This window comes from Lepus europaeus, chromosome 5 (assembly GCF_033115175.1).
Source record: "Lepus europaeus isolate LE1 chromosome 5, mLepTim1.pri, whole genome shotgun sequence".
In the NCBI taxonomy this organism is placed as follows: domain Eukaryota; kingdom Metazoa; phylum Chordata; class Mammalia; order Lagomorpha; family Leporidae; genus Lepus; species Lepus europaeus.
The window spans coordinates 143558477-143578077 of NC_084831.1; the positions used below are offsets into that span (position 1 = coordinate 143558477).

At 41.4% G+C, this 19601-nt stretch overlaps 1 protein-coding gene across 1 annotated transcript in view; it reads left to right on the plus strand.

Annotated features, from left to right (window-relative positions):
- DPP6 (dipeptidyl peptidase like 6) overlaps positions 1–19601 on the plus strand; it is an 889247-nt gene that overhangs the window by 513989 nt on the left and 355657 nt on the right. Inside the window, exon 4 of the mRNA XM_062193815.1 lies at positions 2327–2421. Coding sequence (XP_062049799.1) covers positions 2327–2421 — 95 coding nt within the window. The remainder of the gene's footprint in view (positions 1–2326; positions 2422–19601) is intronic.

A 19601-nucleotide genomic window follows, 5' to 3' on the forward strand; every position in this document is an offset into this window, starting at 1 on the left:
TGACTTCAAGACTTGCTATCCTACTAAAGTATAGCCTATTATCTTTCCTAGAATATAAAGCAGTATAAGGAACAAAGTTTAAGTGATGGGGTTCAGGACATGCTACCCCAACACCTTAGTGTTTGAAGAAACACACACGGTGGGACATCTGCCTGGTCCCTGCCTCCCGCCCAGAAGCAGGCCATGATAAATTCTCTGACTTGTCTCCAGAGTAGGCAGGAGACCAGTCCAGAGGTGCCCTCTCTACACCCACAGGAAAGGAGCATCCTTATCTTGAAGACATGAAAAGAATCTAAACAAACAAACCTTGCTAATCCCCACCCCATTGATGACCACGAGGTTATACCCATTGTCCAGCCATGCTTCTCCAAAACTGTCCACTTTCCATGAAACATTGGGTCCGTGCTGTGGTGCAGAGGGTTAAAGCCCCTCCCTGCAGTGCCTGCATCCCATATGGGCACCAATTCGAGTCCCGGCTGCTCCTCTCCGATCCCTGCTAGTGAGCTTGGGAAAGCAGTGACAGATGGCTCAAATTCTTGAGCCCTTGTACTCCGGCAAGAGACCCAGAGGAAGATCCTGGCTCCTGGCTTCAGCCTGGCCCAGCCTGGGTTGTTTCAGCCATTTGGGGAGTGAACCAGTGGATGAAAGACATCTCTCTCTGTGTCTCTACCTCTTTCTGTTACTATGCCTTTCAAATAAATAAAATACAAATTTAAAAAAATTTGCTAATTCTTAAGTGCTTTCCAAAAATAAAGGAATTTTAAAATTTATTGTATAAGCATAATGTCACTGAAATGGTTGAATAGATGCCTATGTATGGTGACTTTTAATGGATATAGCTCATTAGATAAATGTACCCTGGTGTATTTACCTAGAAGAAAGAGAGGGAGAGGGGGAGAGGGGGAGAGAGGAAGGAAGGAAGGAAGGAAGGAAGGAAGGAAGGAAGGAAGGAAGGAAGGAAGGAAGGAAGGAGAGAAAGGGAAAAAGAAAGAGAAAGAGAGAAAGAGAAAGAGAGAGAAAACCATGACTCATTGATTTGTACATGAAAGTATTACCAGGAAAATAAATAGAAACAATTTCATCTAGGTATCAATTAGTAGTAGCTTTAGCACTGAACTTTTGAAGGCAATTTACATAATGTATAAATTGAATTGGGCTAGAATCATGTAATGTCGAAAGTTTCACTGCATTGATAGACTTAATTTCCCTTATAAAAATAGATGTTCCTTTTTTTAAGATTTATTTATTTATTTATTTGAAATTCAGAATTATAGAGAGCCAGAGAGAGAGAAACAGAGAAAGAGAGAGAGGTGTCTTCCATCTGCTGGTTCACTCCCCAGATGGCTGCAATGGCTGGAGCTGCACCAATCCAAACCCAGAAGCCAGCAGCTTCTTCTGGGTCTCCCACATGGGTGCAGGGGCCCAAGGACTTGGGCCGTCTTCTACTGCTTTCCCAGGCGATAGCAGAGAGCTGGATCGGAAGTGGAGCAGCCAGGACTCGAACTGACACCAATATGGGATGCCAGCACTGCAGGTAGCAGCTTTACCTGGTATGCCACAGTGCTGGCCCCAAAACTAGACATTCTTGAATCACTACTCTTTTGAATTAATGCAACTGGCACAACACTATTCAGTCAACCGTTACAGTGTGCAATGCCCTTATTGTCAAACTGGCTGTGTTACTGCCTTCACCCATTTCTCTTTTCCCATTGTGTGCCCTACCTCTCAATCAACAATCTTGTATTTCAGAAAGCTTACCTTTTCCTTCACAGTCTATGTACATAGCATGAATGACTTACTAATTTTCTAAGAGATAATTGAAATCTGGTTGATTGCATACAAAAGAGAGAGTCACAGGCAATACGAGATAGATGCCCAGATATTCATGGCAGTATGAGAGTTAAATCCTTCCAGAGTCTCTTGTAGACAACATGAAAATGTTTCACCCCAAAGTTTCAGACATAGGAAACTGGTCCCTTTACTACCAATTACCCTGCATCCCTTAAGGTATCTGGTTTCTTAATCTACTGCATGTCCATTCCGTGTGTCCTGAGCAAGAAAGTTCTAGCATGTTCTAAAGATTCTATGTGCTTGTGCTTGTACTTTCTGTTTGAGTGTATAAAATAGGAGGCAAAGTTCAGAAGGAAGCTTCACATGAGACTGTCTTAAGATGAGCTGAACATATTTCCCCACTTTTAAAGGGCGCTTTGATGAAAAGCAGCAGATCTCTTTCAGAACCAGTCAACTCATTTTACATAAGTGTCCATCAGAAGCCTAGGTAACTTCCTTGATGTTTCAAGTTTCTTTTTTATTTCCTTTCTTCTAGATAAAGAATTCATCTACAGAGAAAAGAAAGGAAATGTGATACTGCAGAACGTTGAAACAAATATTTCTACTGTGTTAATAGAAGGCAAAAAAATTGTAAGTACTCTCTCTAATGACCAGGATAATTCCAGTTTTTCCTCCTGCAAATCAATAAAGCAGAAAATGACTTTAGGTTTCAACTTTTACTCTAGCCAAGGAGAAGCAATAGACTTGTAATACTATGGGCTGAGCAACGAAAGATAATGTGAACTGAAGCCACACCAATTTAATAAGATGAAAGCACAGTTTCTTTTGGTGTCCGGGAAATTTCTCTGCAGGTGTTGGAAACAAGCGTTGCATATCATATATAATTGAAAGATAAAGTCCTAAGGCTCTTACACGTTTACGGAACAATTGCAATGATGCCTATAGAATACTTCAGGAAAACTTGTTCAAACCTCATTTGGAAAAAAAAAAAAAAAAAAGCTCATCTCCACAATTACAGGGAATATTAACTTGGGCACTATGACTGCACTTTCCCTAATGACAGTAAGTATTGGCTATGATTTAAAACTTGTACAGAGTCCCTCTGAATGCCACTGCCTCATAACCTGGGAAAACTTGTTTTCCCAAAGATTTGAATGATAATAAGATTTCAGGTCTGTGTACAGTTAAAGGTGTTCATCAGAAACATTGACCAAAGTGATGTAGCAGAAATCAGTGTCAGAGAACTTTGTTGACAACATATCCACATTCACTATTGAAAAAATAAATCTCCAACTTTCAGGAGTTGATCATTTTCTTATCTGGTACCCTGGGGGAAATCAAAGGAATAAACTAAGCTAAAATCTATGTTAAAAAGCAAGGATCAGCTGGCGCCACGGCTCACTGGGCTAATCCTCCACCTGCGGCGCCGGCACCCCGGGGTTCTAGTCCCGGTTGGGGCATCGGATTCTGTCCTGGTTGCCCCTCTTCCAGGCCAGCTCTCTGCTGTGGCCCGGGAGTGCAGTGGAGGATGGCCCCAGGGGAGACCAGGAGGAGGCATTTGGCTCCTGGCTTCGGATCAGTGCAGCGCGCTGGCTGTGGCGGCCATTTGGGAGGTGAACCAACGGAAGGAAGACCTTTCTCTGTCTCTCTCACTAACTCTTCCTGTCAAAAAAAAAAAAAAAAAAGCAAGGGTCAAACCTGATTTCACAGATAAGACCGTTGAACCTCAAGTTAGTGAGTGAGCTTGTCACAGCCCACAGCTTTGGTAGCTGGGTGAGGAATCAGAATGGAGAAGGAAAAACAGCTTCATCTTTCCCAGTCCCAGACACATGGGAAAGCCGCTCCCTAAAGAACATTTAAGTTACTATTTAAAAAATTTGTCTAGTTGATTTTGGTGTCACAATAGTTTTTTCTAGAAAAAAAAAATCAGTTCGCTGAGGCTTAGTGTTGAATGGAGCCTGCTCTTTACACAGCCTGCTGGGGTAAGGGACTCCTGCCCTGTAGGAGGATGGAGTAGTTCCTAAAATGATTGTTTTATTGAATTAGGTAGCATTGTGTAAAGTTAAGACCTGGAAGAAGTGAACATACCTGGGTTCTTGCATGAAACAGCAATGTTTAGTAGAATTACTCCCTTAAGAAAATTTGATTCAATCCACTTAAAAATTCTAGCTTCAAAAGTGGTTTTTGTAAGATTAATCACCAGGAGAGAATGATCAGACCTGTGAGATAAGTGCATTTTAATGTCAGGATGTATCTGTGTTTCCTATGAGACTGGCAGTTTGGTAACGGCTGGGTACTAGACATACAGCTGTTACGTAGTCGTGCAGTACCGGAATATGAACCACCTTGGCTTCCTGAAATCATTAGCGTGGGAGAGACCACCGATTTTAACTGCAGTTGTTTTAGCAAGTAATAAGGTGACTTCAGACACCACAGTAGGTAGAGATAAGCCCTCATCTCACATGAGCTGGCATATTCTATACGATGCAATCTTTCTCTTCTTACAACATCATTTTCCAAACATTTATGGAGTACCAAATGTGTACCACCTGATCGATTCATCATTTTTGTTACACAACTACATTTAGATGGACGTAGACCTCAAAGGAGAGGAGGGCGGGTCCTGTAGGGGCCTGCATCATAATTTAGAATGCAAACGCTCCAGTTTTCATTTCCATTGAGCCAGTTAGTTATTGAAAATCTTTGTGCTTCTGTTGCCCCCCCTTCCAAATTATGGCTGATTTCTTCTGCCAGTCTAGGACATGGGTTTTCTACACTATCTGCACGCTCACATCGGCAAGTGAGAAAGTGAAGTATGGTGTCCCAAAGAGCTCAGAGTTGCCAGGAGGGTCTACAGCCTGCAGGATGGCATGGACAGGAGGGAGCAGGGAATCTAGTGATAAAGGCAACCTGTAGGCTACCATGTGACCAACTGTAATTTTGATTTTGGTCTCTAAAACATCCTAAAACAAGTAGAAAACTTGACAAGAAACTATAAACTCTGTGTACACAGGATTTTAAAATATTCTCTGCAACCCTGACCTCTCCACTGTTTCCCCAGCCCATAAAAGCAGACTCTTTGTGTGCGTTTGCATATGTGTATACTCTCCATGTTAAGGTACCCACATCTGTTTGCTTCCAGCCAGTTCCTGGCTCCTTGGCTCACTGTGACTGGCTCTTCGACAGGGATTGATGGAGGGCATGGAAACAAATGCAAATGAGAGCCAACACTGCCAGTCCTGCAGAAAAGTGGTTAAGATCATTGACAATTATGCAAATGTAGGCTTGTGCTAAGTGCTAAAGTTACAAGCAAGTATCTCACCCTGCCTTCCCCAAGCAAATGCTTTTGACCAAAAATTTTAATTCAGTTATTCTTTTTCATGCTTCTCAGTAGAAACCGTGATATATTTTAGAATGCTGCAAACACTTTAAATCGCACATGCATGTTTGTGTATGCTATTAACATTCCATGATGAGTATATCATGGTTCACATTTTTTGTGGACATTCTTTGATTTCATGTGTATTTGTGGATGATAGAATATTTTCAGCTCTTTATTATTAATAGTAAGACATATTTGGTAGTAGGAAATAATCTAAGGGAACATTTATCAAAATATTCATCTTCTTTTAAAATTTTTGGTTTCTGTAGAAAACGAACTCAATAATAGTATGACTGCCTCTCAAATCACAAGCACATCTTCTCTAGAAAAACTCTTCACGTTATAAGGCTTGAGGCTCTTTGAGTTAATGTTGTCTCCCATAGTGCTTAGTAACGTGACCTAGACATAATAGGTGCTCCATGGCTATGTGTTTTATGAATGGCAATACAAGGCAGCAGATTTCGAGAAACATCCAATATGATTGATAGATTTTAAGGGGTCATTCAACTCCAAGGGAATGATCTTGAGCCTTGGATCTTCGTCCCCATGCTGGATGTCACTCTGCTCGGTAGTAACCAGCTCTGAGGCCAGTTGTGTCATCTGTGTACATCTTAGTCCTGCCTCTCAGGAGTGTTGCAAGGACTCATTTAGAGATGATATGTAAAATGCTGGAATGTGAGCATAAGCCACATGTGTTGAACTGGACCTGAGAGCTTAGGCAAGGATCAGGGCTCAAGCAGCATGAGTGCAGTGGTTCTAAGTGGGCAAACCCATAAGACAGTCCAGCAAAGGAGCGTGGTAAGAGCACTCTGTGGGGTGTGTATAGCCCCTTGTTTCCAACAGTAGTAACAGGTGACAGAATGCACACTTCCTTGATTGGAGCTCCCTACTATGGGGGTCTGCAAATGTGACCCCCACATATAGCACCTTGAACTTCAAACTGAGTACCTGTGGAGCAGCAAATACACAGAAGGGCTTTCTCTGAGTTCTCCTATCTACCTAAAGACCAGCTCTGCCAAGGACAAACACAGTCTTCAAATCTTGCTGGAATTTCATTAAGGAAGACTAAGTTCCTATCACAGAGAAAAACCCTGAAAATCAAACACTACACCTACAAAGTAACTTTGTCCCAGGCCATTGTTGGTTCTCTGGGCTCGTTCTTTCCTTTAAAAATAATGTATTTCCTCTCTAAAAGTACCATCATCCCCCAATTCCCTCTCCCGTATGAAGAGTATTTGAGTCTCAACCATCTGACCCTTCTTGGAATTTAATATTTTGTACAGCTCCCATGCTTATGAACAATTAATAATTTATATGATTTTTAAAGTTTTTTTTTTTTAAATTTGTTTGAAAGGCAGAGTTACTGAGAGAGGCAGAGACAGAGAGAGAAAGAGGTCTTTCATCCACTGGTTCACTCCCCAAATGGCTGGAAGTGTGCTGATCCGAAGCCAGGATCCAGGAGCTTCTCCCAGGTCTCGCACGTGGGTGCAGGGGCCTAAGCACTTGGGCCATCCTCTGCTGCTTTCCCAGGCGCATTAGCAGGGAGCTGGATCAGAAGTGGAGTGGCTGGGGCTCAAACTGGTGCCCATGTGAGATGCCTGCACTGCAGGCCAGGGCTTTAACTCGCTATGCCACAGCACTGGCCCCAATTTCTATGATTTTTCTCCTGTTATTCTGTCAATTGTTGGTTTAAACATTTTCAGATATAGAATCTTCAAGGGGAGAGTTTGAAATTTCCTACACCAGGGTAAGCTGGTGTCATCAAAACCTGGTAATCATAGTAAGAGACACTCTCATATTTCTAAAATCAAACCTAAACCAATTTATTTAAATTACATTTTTGATATCCCATGAATTCAGGGACATTTTATTTAATTCCTGTATTTAAAATAAAGGACAATGTTATTTTGTTTCCATGCTCCTTGCAAGACTCTTTTGTCAATAAATCAATAAATTATAAAAAGGTGCTCGTTACACTCTATAACTTACTTCTCCCTTTAAAAATTAGCCACTAGCCGGCGCCGTGGCTCAACAGGCTAATCCTCCGCCTTGCGGCGCCGGCATACCGGGTTCTAGTCCTGGTCGGGGCACCGATCCTGTCCCGGTTGCCCCTCTTCCAGGCCAGCTCTCTGCTGTGGCCAGGGAGTGCAGTGGAGGATGGCCCAAGTGCTTGGGCTCTGCACCCCATGGGAGACCAGGAGAAGCACCTGGCTCCTGCCATCGGATCAGCGCGGTGCACCGGCCGCAGCGTGCTACCACGGCGGCCATTGGAGGGTGAACCAACGGCAAAAGGAAGACCTTTCTCTCTGTCTCTCTCTCACTGTCCACTCTGCCTGTCAAAAATTAAAAAAAATTAGCCACTATATGCCGGTTCTGGTCCCGGCTGCTTCTCTTCCAGTCTAGCTCTCTGCTGTGGCCCGGGAAAGCAGTGGAAGATAGCCCAGGTCCTTGGGCCCCTGCACCCACATGGGAGACCCGAAGGAGGCTCCTGGCTCCTGGCTTTGGACCAGCACAGCTCCGGCTGTTACGGCCGTTTGGGGAGTGAACCAGCAGAGGAAGGACTTTTCTCTCTGTTTCTCCCTCTCACTGTCTATAACTCTAACTCTCAAATAAAATAAATAAAAATCTTCAAAAAAAAAAAAAAAAAAGACTGAGGCCAGGGACCAGGACAGGGAATTTGACTGTTTCTGGAAAAAAAAAAATTAGCCACTATAAAGTCAAGTATATCTCACAACCCAAACTGGATCTTTGAACATGTGGTTAGTGGTCACCTAGTTCCTGAAAAATCTTCCTGAGTAGAACACTGACTTTTTTCTTCTTCTTTGCTTCACTTCTCTCCTTCCTTTCCAAAATATACCTAAAATAAAATTAATATATTTTGCCGAATTAAATTGGATTTCACGAGGTCTGTCATTCTTTATGGAAGTCTAACCATATCTATCTGATTCTTCTAAGACATAACACAGCAAGAAGTTTCAGAAGGGTGAAATGTTTGACCTTAGATATTTAAAGCTGGAGTAGTCCTTGGAGATCGTATCATCAAAACTCTTGTGTTCTTAGATGAAGAAACCAAAAAGTTCTACAAACAGAACTATGGCGTAACCTCCACGGTGCTGTTGCTCCAGGGGTCACTGTAGAAGTAATTACTCTACTCTCCCATAATCCTCACACTTCTTCTGCCTTTTTAATCAGTACCACTACTGAAGACAAGAAGTGGTGATACTGATACAGTAATTCATTGCATCATTTTCATTGTATCAGGTGCTTAAAAAGCAACACAGCAATATATTTCAAGACCCATGAACATATTTATACATTTTGATTCACTCCATGAAAATTTTCATAAGTAAACATTCTACAATGTACAAAGTTTGCAGCATTATTTATTCTAGTGGAAATACCTGAAACTCGGCAAATAAAATAAGTATATAAAAATAGACGAACTACAATGTTTCCACTAAAATAGTAGCTGTGACGGTTATATAGTAATATGAAAAATATTTGTTATGTTATATTAAGTAAATAGAAGAATACAAAATAATACTTAGGCTTCTGTTGCGAACATCATCAAGGTGTATTGAAAAGATGGCGGCCAGCACCGCGGCTCACTAGGCTAATCCTCTGCCTTGTGGCGCCTGCACCCCGGGTTCTAGTACCGGTCGGGGCACCAGATTCTGTCCCGGTTGCCCCTCTTCCAGGCCAGCTCTCTGCTGTGGCCCGGGAGTGCAGTGAGGATGGCACAAGTGCTTGGGCCCTGCACCCCACGGGAGACCAGGAGAAGCACCTGGCTCCTGCCTTCAGATCAGCATGGTGCGCCGGCAGCAGCATGCCAGCCGCGGTGGCCATTGGAGGGTGAACCAACGGCAAAGGAAGACCTTTCTCTCTGTCTCTCTCTCTCTCTCACTGTCCACTCTGCCTGTCAAAAAAAAAAAAAAAAGATGGCAGTGGGTATTGAACTGTGAAAATATTTCATTTTTTTGATAGTGAAATTCTGTGTATTATATTCTAGTTTGGTGGTTTCCATAATTGCAGTCTTAATAACATTTATTCAATCATTATAATCAGATTTTTAAAAATTCAGTCTCTTGCTTTGAAGAGATTAGACTTCCTCCAATGATGAATATGTAAGAACTCTAGAAAGTTCCTGGAAATACTTGCAGGAGAAAATAAATCCATTAAACAAAAATAGCATTCTGCTGTTATGGTTTTGTTGGGTGTTCTTTTATTTCTCTTCTTGTTTTGCTTACTAATGTAATTATTTTAATTATTTTAAGTGCTAAATTAAAAATTTAAATAAAGGTATTTTGTTTCTCTCATTTACATCCTCATTTGATTTTACAGGTATACAGTCTTTCTATGTATAATTTTAATTTTACCTCAGTCCCTAAAAATGAATTTTGACTCCTCGGCGAGGGACAGAATTAGGCAAGTCTTGTTAGACTGATTCCAAACTCAAACACAAAATCTGCTACAGAGGAACCTCAGAATTTGATGGAGATTAGAACTCAAGAGAGTCTGACTTTGGTTTTTGTTTACTTTGTCCAGTTAGCTGCACTAAATATTGGACTGTCAATACTGTTCACTTCATCCTTCTTCATATTATTCCCTTCCCGTGCTCTCTGCACTCCCGTCTTAGGCCTGCTAGGTACTGCACTGGGGAAGGAGAAGCCACATCCTTTGCCTTGTTCCCAGAACCCAGAGCACAGCTGTGCAGGAGGCATGCACAGGTGTTAGCCAGGTGGGAACAGGCGAACCTGGGGGAAGCAGGTCTTGTCCACAGTTCAGCTCCCTCAGGCTGGGTTCACTGCACTGATGCTCAGATAACAGGCCTTCAGGATAGGGGTGACAACGGCGGCAGGCAGGCGGTAGCAGGCGATCTCTAAACCGAGCCTACACCTCTGCTCTGAGACTGGATTTCACTTAGCACAGAAGTGACCTGAAAAAGCTTTGCTTGTCTACAGTGAAGAGGGTGAAATGTGGCAGCTCAGCTGTCCTCTGAAATGTTTGTTTGGGCCCACAGTAATGGTTTTTATAAACTCTAAGATGCCGAATTTCTGGCATCGCTTGAAAAGTTTGAAGATCTGGCAGCACAGCCTTGAGTCCTCGTTGTCTCACAGCAAAATGTGGCTGGAGCTGGGTAGCAGCTAGACAGGATTTGGAGTGGCCAGTCCTCACAGTGACCCTCACTCCCTGTCCAACAAGGCTGGCCTCTAAGATGGAACCTCTTTAGTCCAGGAACAGAAGGATGGCGTGACAGCTGAACATCTTTGTGAGCACATCTTAAAAAGCTGTGGCCTGAAGGACCTCTGTCTTTTGTGTGTGTTGCTGGGTCCATCGCTTCTATTATCTGTGTGCCCCTGGCGCTTTCATTTCCTCCTGGGTCTCAGATGCGCGCGCGCTCTCTCTCTCTCTCTCTGTCTCTCTCTCTCTCTCTTTTTTTTTGTTCTTTTTCTTCTTTTCTCTTTCTCCCTTTTCTTTTGCTACTCTCTGTCAAACAGAACAGACAACAAAAATGGCTTTTACTAATGTTTTTTTTTTTTTTATCCTTTTACTTCATGGGCTAGCCTTTTAATTTTTAAATTAAGTGAATAGAATATTTTATGCTTCTCATTAGAAGAACTGCAAAGAAGTGAAGATGTGGTTTAATCTTCCTAGCTCCAGGGCTACTATGCTTTTTCAGCGGTAGAGCCTTACATCCTTTCAACCTATTCTGTAGCAAATGCATTTCAAGTTGTCTCTGAATTTCATACCCAGTGAATGCAGTAGTAGGAGCAGCAACTGGGTCTGTCTGATTTGAAATGATTTTATATAAATTGCGTGCCAAGAGACAGGATGTGGCTACCATCATCAACAGTATTGCCAGGGTCAGCTCTTTGGCATAGTGGTTAACATGCCACTTGGAACACCTACATCCTGTATCAGAATACCTGGGTTCAAATCCCACCTCCTCGGTAAAAATAATGCCTTGGAATTTGAAATTGTCATGTAAGTCATGGCCTGATTTTCGCACTAGTAGCACTGGTCCTATTAGACCCAAGCCTCCAATTGAATTCAGTTCTGTTGGTCTCCTTCATTCACAAGCTGAATGACCTTTGGAGAGTCATTGTGCTGAGTGATCTTATCTGTAAAACAGGATCAGAATCAATATAGTTTCCAATGAAGTGATATTGTATTAAGGTCACTGAATTCATAAGTTATATTTGACCTAATGCCTTAATTACAAAAGGGTTTTGCTTGTATAAAATAAATTTAGGAAACTCATTAGAAGTTAATTATTTGACGTTACTTATAAAATTGTGGAGGAGCACAGAAGTCTAATTTGGAGGTCATTGCTTTCCAAGAGAACATCCATGGCAGTAACAAAGGGCAAGCTACAGGTTCAGAAGCATGAGTATTTGTGTCATAGGACTGGCTGAGCTGGGGCAGTTTTCTAAGTGACTGGCCAGCTTGGCAGCAGTAGGGTGGGGAGTATTGACTGAAGGAGTCTGAGACATTTTGGATAGGGTCCTAGGTATTTCATCTGGGAAATTTACATTGTAATTTAGTAAAATCTGGAATAAAGGAGGAGACATTTTAACAACAAATAAATAAATACAAAGAAGAAAAACAAAGAAACCCCACCTCCACCCCCAGTACCAGCTTTTGGCTAACATATACCCTAACATATACAGCATATTCGCAAGTAGCTGAGTCTCTTCCATTCCTGTAAAAGACATGAGGTGAGTTTCTGTCTTCCGGCTTCCGGCTTCAGCCTAGCCCACTTTTGAGTGTTGCAACCATCTAGGGAGGGAACCAGTGAATGGAGGATCTCTATCTGTCTCTATCTTTCAAACAAGAAGAAAATCAACTAATAAAATTTTATGATAAGCTTATTCTGGGGTGAGTGTTTGGCATAGCAGATAAGACCCCTCTTGGGATATCTGTATCCACATTCAAGTGTCTGAGTTCAATGCTGTGAACACATAGTTTAATCATTACAAGAACATTTATATATTAGGAAATCAATCAAAAACTCATCACAACTATAAAATAATAGGAAAGTTATTATTACATCACTAGATACTGAAGGGGCATGTGATAACATTTATAAGAAAATCCTAATACAAATTCAAGGTAAGATAATAATGAAAAAACTGCTTAAATACGATAGTTTGTTTTCAAAGAACCAACCAGAAATGAAAATCTTTGTAAATGATAAACAATAAAACCATTTCAGTTACAATTGCATCAGGCAGGTATACTCACCGTTTTGAAGACCTAATATCAATAAATTTGCTAACATTTGTATAATAGATCAATCTTTGAAATACATAAATCATTTCAGCTCACTAATGGAGAAATAAATAACTTAATAGCCCCATATCGATATGATAAGTTGAATTCATAGTTCAAAATCTCAAGTCCCAAACTCCTTCACTGGTCAATTTTAGCAAACATTTAAGGAGTAAATTATACTAATTATACACAAATATGCTGTGATATGAAAGTGTCTCCCAAAGTTTACGCGTCAGAAGCTTAATCCTCAAATTCATATGTCAATGTTACTTCTAGGTGGGACCTTGGAGAAATAATGATGGTTAGGTGAGATTATTTTTTTAAAGATTTATTTGAAAGTTAGAGTTACACAGAGAGAGAAGGAGAGACAGAGAGAGAGAGAGAGGTCTTCTATCCACTGGTTCACTCCCCAAATGGCCACAGCAGACGGAGTTGCACGAATGCGAAGCCAGGAACCAGGAGCCTCCTCTGGGTCTCCCACACAGGTGCAGGGGCCCAAGGACCCAGGCCATCTTCCACTGCTTTTCCAGGCCACAATAGAGAGCCGAATCAGAAGTGGAGCAGCCGGGACTTGAACCATCACCCATATGGGACACCGGCTCTGCAGGCAGTGTCGCCACCTGCTACACCACAGCACCAGCCCTTCTTTGATGTTCAATTCTTTCCACTGGGATCTCAGTCACAGAGATCTTTCATGTAGGCCATTTTTTTTTTTTTTTGCTCCAGTTTCTTGGTTTTCCATGCCTGAAATGCTTTCATGGGCTTTTTAGCCTGATCCGAATGCCTTAAGGGCTGATTCTGAGGCCAGTGTGCTGTTTAGGGCGTTTGTCATTCTATGAGTCTGTTGTGTGGCCTCCTTCCCATGTTGGATTGTTCTCTCCTTTTTAATTCTATCTATTGTTATTAGCAGACACTTGATCTTATTTATGTGATCCTTTTGACACTTATTCCTATCTTTATAATCAGTTATGCTCTTAAAATGATCACATTAACTAGTAAGATGGCATTGGTACCTGCCAGCTTAATGGGATTTGGAGTCCCATGGCAGATTTTTAGCTTTACCATTAAGGGTAAGTCTAAGGGAATGTGTGCCAAACTGTACATCTCCTCCCTCTCTTATTTCCACTATTCTTTTTAACAGGGATCAATTTTCAATTAGATTTAAACAGCTAAGAATAATTCTGTGTTAAGTAAAATAAACTCCTATTCTTTATATATGACCAAGACTTAAGTATTTTGCTACAGCAAGAAAAAAAGTATTAAGATATAAGACAGGCTGGCGCCGTGGCTCAATAGGATAATCCTCTGCCTGCGGCGCCGGCACCCCGGGTTCTAGTACTGGTCGGGGCACTGGATTCTGTCCCATTTGCTCCTCTTCCAGTACAGCTCTCTGCTGTGGCCCAGGAGTGCAGTGGAGGATGACCCAAATCCTTGGGCCCTGAACCCGCATGGGAGACCAGGAGAAGCACCTGGTTCCTGCCTTCGGATCAGCGCGGTGTGCCAGCCACAGTGCGCCAGCCGCAGCGGCCATTGGGGGGTGAACCAACGGCAAAGGAGGACCTTTCTCTCTGTCTCTCTCTCTCACTGTCCACTCTGCCTGTCAAAAAATAAATAAATAAATAAATAGATTTTTTTATTTGAAAAAATAAGATATAAAACAAAAAGAAAAGGAGAAAAAATACTTCCAAGTCCACTTCTTAGGCTAACATTCATCTTGAAATGAAAATCTAACAGATATTACCAGGAGGTAAAAACCGAAGATCAGTTTCCTCCATGAACATAAATTGAAAATCCTCAACAAAATACCAGCAAATTGAGTCCAGCAATATATAAAAGCGATGATATATTAGAATTGAATAGAGTTTATCCCACCAATCCAAGGTCTATTTGATATTTGAAAATGAAACAATGCAATTTTCCATGTAGATAGAGTAAGAAAATGAAAACAATATGATTATTTAAACGCAGAGAAAGCATTTGAAAAAATCCAACACAGGTTCATTATAAAAATTCTGAGCAAACTAGAAATGTACAGGAACATCTTCAACCTGGTTTAAAAAAATAACTGCAAAAGCTCTACCACTAATATTCATAGTAAATGATGAAAAGTAAAATTCTTTCTCTGAAAGATTAGGAAAAGTTCAAAGATGCCTATTCTCACTACTTAGCACTGCACTGACAGTTCTCTAAAGTGTATTAAGGCAACAGAAAGAAATAAAAGAGTCCAATTATGGAGGGAAGGGGAAAAAACCTGTTTTTATCCATAGAACATATATAGAAAATTCTAAGAAATCTACAAAAAATTGATTTAACAATATTTCAAATATAAGTTTCCAAAATCTATATTTCTTTTCATTAGCAATAAGCAATTGCATATTCACATTAAAACATGCATATATTTTACATGTACAAAATATTAATCTTGTTAAACTCTTAGGGAAAAGTTTAGCAAAATATGCATAACAGCATGAAGATGATATTCATAATAGCAAGAAGACGATGAGACATTGCTAAGAGAAATAAAAATTAAACAAGTATCCTCCTGAATAAAAGCTTACATTCCAGTAAAGAAAAAAAGCGGTATGTAAGATAAGTAACTAAAATATATATTATCTTACATAATGATTATTTCTAGAGAAATAAATGAGAGAAGTGGTTCACAAAATCTTGGCAGCAAGGTTGTTGATATCTGGGTGTAATGGCCCTGCTTCTTCCATGGTGCCATCAAATGATTCAACTCAACAATGCTTGCTGAAGGCAGATGGTCTAGCCTCGATGCTGTTCAGCCAGGCTGCATATATTTTAACTTGTACAAACTCTTCTGTTTAAGTATTTCCTATAAGAGAAGAATTGAGTCATTTCTACCAAGGGCTTGGGTCTTCTGCAACGGATTTAAGAGCCGGCACTGCAGCAGTTAATACTGGGTTGTGTCTTGTCTCTGTTCAGGTAATAGGGCTGCTTTCTTACTCTGGGGCACTTTCTTGCTGCTGCTCATCTTTATTCTGTTGGGTTTTTAGCCCTGTGGCTGCTTGTTATTCATTAGCTAAGGTAACAGCAGGGAGGAAGAACCCTTATTCTGAGCCTTCTCACCCTAACCAACATGAGAAAATGTTAGGGGAACCAAGATGTCTGTGCTATGAAGTTTTCCTTAACTGCTCTAAATTTTTTCTGAGGTTTTTTTCCTGTTGTATTATTAAGACTTCCTTTAAGCAATAAATAAATTCTGTCTTCTTTAAGCAATAAGTAATTTTATTATAAATAAATTTTTTTTAGAATGGAATAATAAAGTATATAGATAGCCTTACTTAGAAGGCAACCTTTGAGAAAAGGCCCAAAGAAATGAAAGATCGTTCTTCTGCATTTCAGACAGAAGCAAAAGGAAGGACGAAGGCCTTTAGGCTAATGTGTGCCTGGCTTGCTCATGGAGTGTATGGAGACTAGCTTGGCGATGCTGTAGGGGATGCAGGGAAGAATGAGAGAGCAGGCCAGGTGGGCTGCTCATTCAGGACTTGGGCTTTTACAACAGTGGAGATGGGAAGCTGTGGGCAGGTTTCTAGCAAGGAATGAGGTGATGATTTATGCCTTTAAATCATGCTCCTGACCACATCGGGAGCAGAGTGAGCCTGAGAAAGCAGCCGGAAGGCAATATCTCAACAACAACAAAAAATGCGCGTCTTTAGCAAGGATGGTGGCAGCGGAGAAGAGAGAGGATGGCTTTGCATATGTTTTGGAGGTAGAGCAATGGTTACTTTCTAACTGACTGTAAGAAAAAGAAAGAGAAAGCACAGCCAAGAGTTTGACTTGAGCCACCAAGCAAATGGGGTTGCTTCTATCCAAGAAGAGGAAGAAAGTAGCAGGAGTTGGAAGGAGGCGGTGGAATAAAAAGAACAAAGTTTATTCAGTGTTCTTGTGATGCCCATTGGACAGCCAAGCAGAGATGGTAGTGGATACATAAGTCTGAAGCTCAGTATCAGGCCCAGTCTACGTTCACGTGGTCTGGGCTGGAGACATAAATATTGGAATCCTAAGCAGGCACGTGGTTGTGAAAGCCGTGATTTTTAATAGGCAAGTAGAAGATCCAAATATAAATTCTTGGACTCTTCAAAGCCAGGGAAGTGAAGGAAAGCACAAAGCATAAAAGGAAGCTGTGAGGCCGATAGAGGAGAAACTGGAGTGTGCTCCTGAGGCCAAGCGAACTCTGAGTTTTGAGGAGGGGACAGTGCTTAGCAGTGTCAAGAAAGATGGCAACTGGGAAACGGTGACATTTGGCAAGGTGGGTCTGTGGCAGCCTCTTCTAGGGCTGCTTTGATTGAGTGGTGGGGATGAAACAGGATAGGAATGAGTCTAAGACGGAAGAGGAGCTCAGAGAACATACACGAAAGACTTGCCGGGGGATAGGTAGTTTTCTGAAGATAAAGTCCACATTGCCTGAAACATAGATGATGAGGATCAAATGCATCCATAAACAGGGACACAGAAACTAAACCATCGATGAAGCACGACTTTACAACCATTAGAATCTCAAAATTAAAGGAAGAAAAAACAACCACCTTATGCCTCCTAGATAAAGGAAAGGATGCATTCCACCAGTGATGGGAGTTGCAACTTCTGGGAGCATTTTTGGAAGTCATTTGGCAATATCTATTTAAATTTTGTAAAAGCTCATTAATTACAATCCCACCCTTTGATCTCTATCCTATAAAATGACTTAAAAACCACACACTCATCAGTAAGACACATAGGTGAGGATGTTTATTACAGCATTGTTTATAGGAACAGTTGGCTGGAGACACTGTCGAATGCAACCTCCTTATTCACAACTTCCATATTTGCAGATTCACTTGGTGATAAAATTGCTTTTCAAAAATAATAATCACATCATGTCTGTAGTCATTCCAGGGCACAGAAGCAAAAAATAAAAATAAAATCACACTGTCCAATGCTTGCGTTCCCAGCAGAAGTAGAACAAGACCATATTCTGCTTTCTTGTTTCAACTCTCATTCTGTAAACAGCTGCCTTTTTTGTGGTCCATTTAGTGTCATATTTTTCACATGATTGTGGTTTATGTTGATGAAGTCACCGTTTTAAATGACCCTCAGACGCAGGGCGAAGTACTGTCTGGTGTTCCTAAGTGCAAGAAGTGCCAAACAGAGAAAATATGTGTGTTAGGTAATCCTTGTTCAGGCATGAGTTATGGTACCGTCGGCTATGAGTTCAGTGTTAACAAATCAACAGTATATATTCAATAAGATGAATTTAAGCAGAAACATACATAAGAAAAATTACATGTTTATAAGTTGACAAAAATGTGACCAGGGAGACTTGAAGGAGTTTAACCTTGAATTTCCCCTTGGAGCAATGGTTTGGTACTCAGTAATTCAGTATTTGTGGTGACTTTATAGAATATGACTGCCTTTAATAACAAGCACAGACTGTTACCCTTTTGTAAGGACTCAGTAAATTAAGATAGATCCCATGGGGTGGACCATGGAAATTAAAAAAAAAAAATTTAAGGATTTATTTAGTTATGCAGAGAGGAGAGAGAGAGAGAGAGAGAAAGAGAGAGAGAGAGAGCACGCGCACGAGAGAGAGCACTTTTATCTGCTGGTTCACTCCCCAAAAGGCCACAGTAGCCAAGACTAGGCCAGTCCCAGGAATCTCATCCAAGTCTTCCACGTGGGTGCAGGAGCCATCTTCTGTTACTCTCCCATGCGTTTTAGTAAGGAGCTGGATCAGAAGTGCTGGGTCTTGAACCAACACCCATATTGGATGTCAGCATCGCAGGCAGCGGCTTACCTGCTACGCCATGATGCAGGCCCCATAAAATGTTTAAAGATCACTAATTCAAGCAAACTGAATTCCCCAGAGTTATTTCCATAAAGTATGGTTGCATGAGACAACTTAACTTGAAGAGATGTATAATATGATGTCATCTTTGACTGTTGTCTGTTGTCTCTCTGTGTGTTTCCATGTGGTATCAGCACATCCCAAGTGCTGTACACCAGGTGGGAACAGAGTGCTCTTCAGAGTGAGCGTGGGTGTCTGAGTAGCAGTTGCTTGTTGTAAAGAGGCTGAGGTAGGTTAAGGAAACAGCATGATTGATGATTTGTATAGAATGACTTGTGTACTGTGAAGACATTTGTTGGAACAACTGATAGTCCTCTGTATACTGACTCGTTGGGATGGTTAAAAAGAAGTTGCAAAATAACATGTAAAATGTGATTCTATTTTAGTAAAAACTTGCTTAGCATGCCTAAGTATGAGAATGAGCAAAGAAATAGATGTGTAGGAGCCAATGCTGTGGTATAGCAGATTAAGCCACTGCCTGCAACGCTCACATCCCATACTAGCACTGGTTCAAGTCCCGGCTACTCCACTTCCAATCCAGCTCCCTCGAACTGGCCTGGGAAAAGCAATGGAAGATGGCTCGAGTGCTTGGACCCCTGCTACCCACATAAGAGACCCAGATGACGCTCCTGGCTCCTGGCTCTTGGCTCCTGGCTAAAGCCCTGCTGTTGCAGCCACTTGGGGGAGTGAACCAGCAGATGAAAGATCACTCTCTGCTGGTGCCGTGCTACTAGGCTAATCCTCCGCCTGCAACGCCGGCACTCCGGATTCTAGTCCCGGTTGGGGCGCCGGATTCTGTCTTGGTTGCTCCTTTTCCAGTCCAGCTCTCTGCTGTGACCCGGGAAGGCAGTGGAGGATGACCCAAGTCCTTGGGCCCTGAACCTGCATGGGAGACCAGGAGGAAGCACCTGGCTCCTAGCTTTGGATCGGCGCAGCGCGCCAGCCGTAGCAGCCATTTGGGGGGTGAACCAACGGAAAGAATACCTTTCTCTCCTCTGTCTCTCTCTCTCTCACTGTCTAACTCTGCCTGTCCAAAAAAAAAAAAAAAAAAAAAAAAGCCTCTCTCTCTCTCTTTCCTTTCTCTGTAACTCTATCAAATAAATAAATAAAAACTTTTTTTTTCGTAAAAAAAAAAAATAAATGTCAAGAGGTTGGGAGTTCTATGAGCAAAGATTATTTTTATGCTTTTTCCATCAATTTGTTTTGGTAAGTATCATTTTGTTGAAATTTGAAACAAGTACAAATAAAATGTGAGAAAGCATTTATAAGCTAAATATCATTCAACTAACAAAGATAGAGCCATTT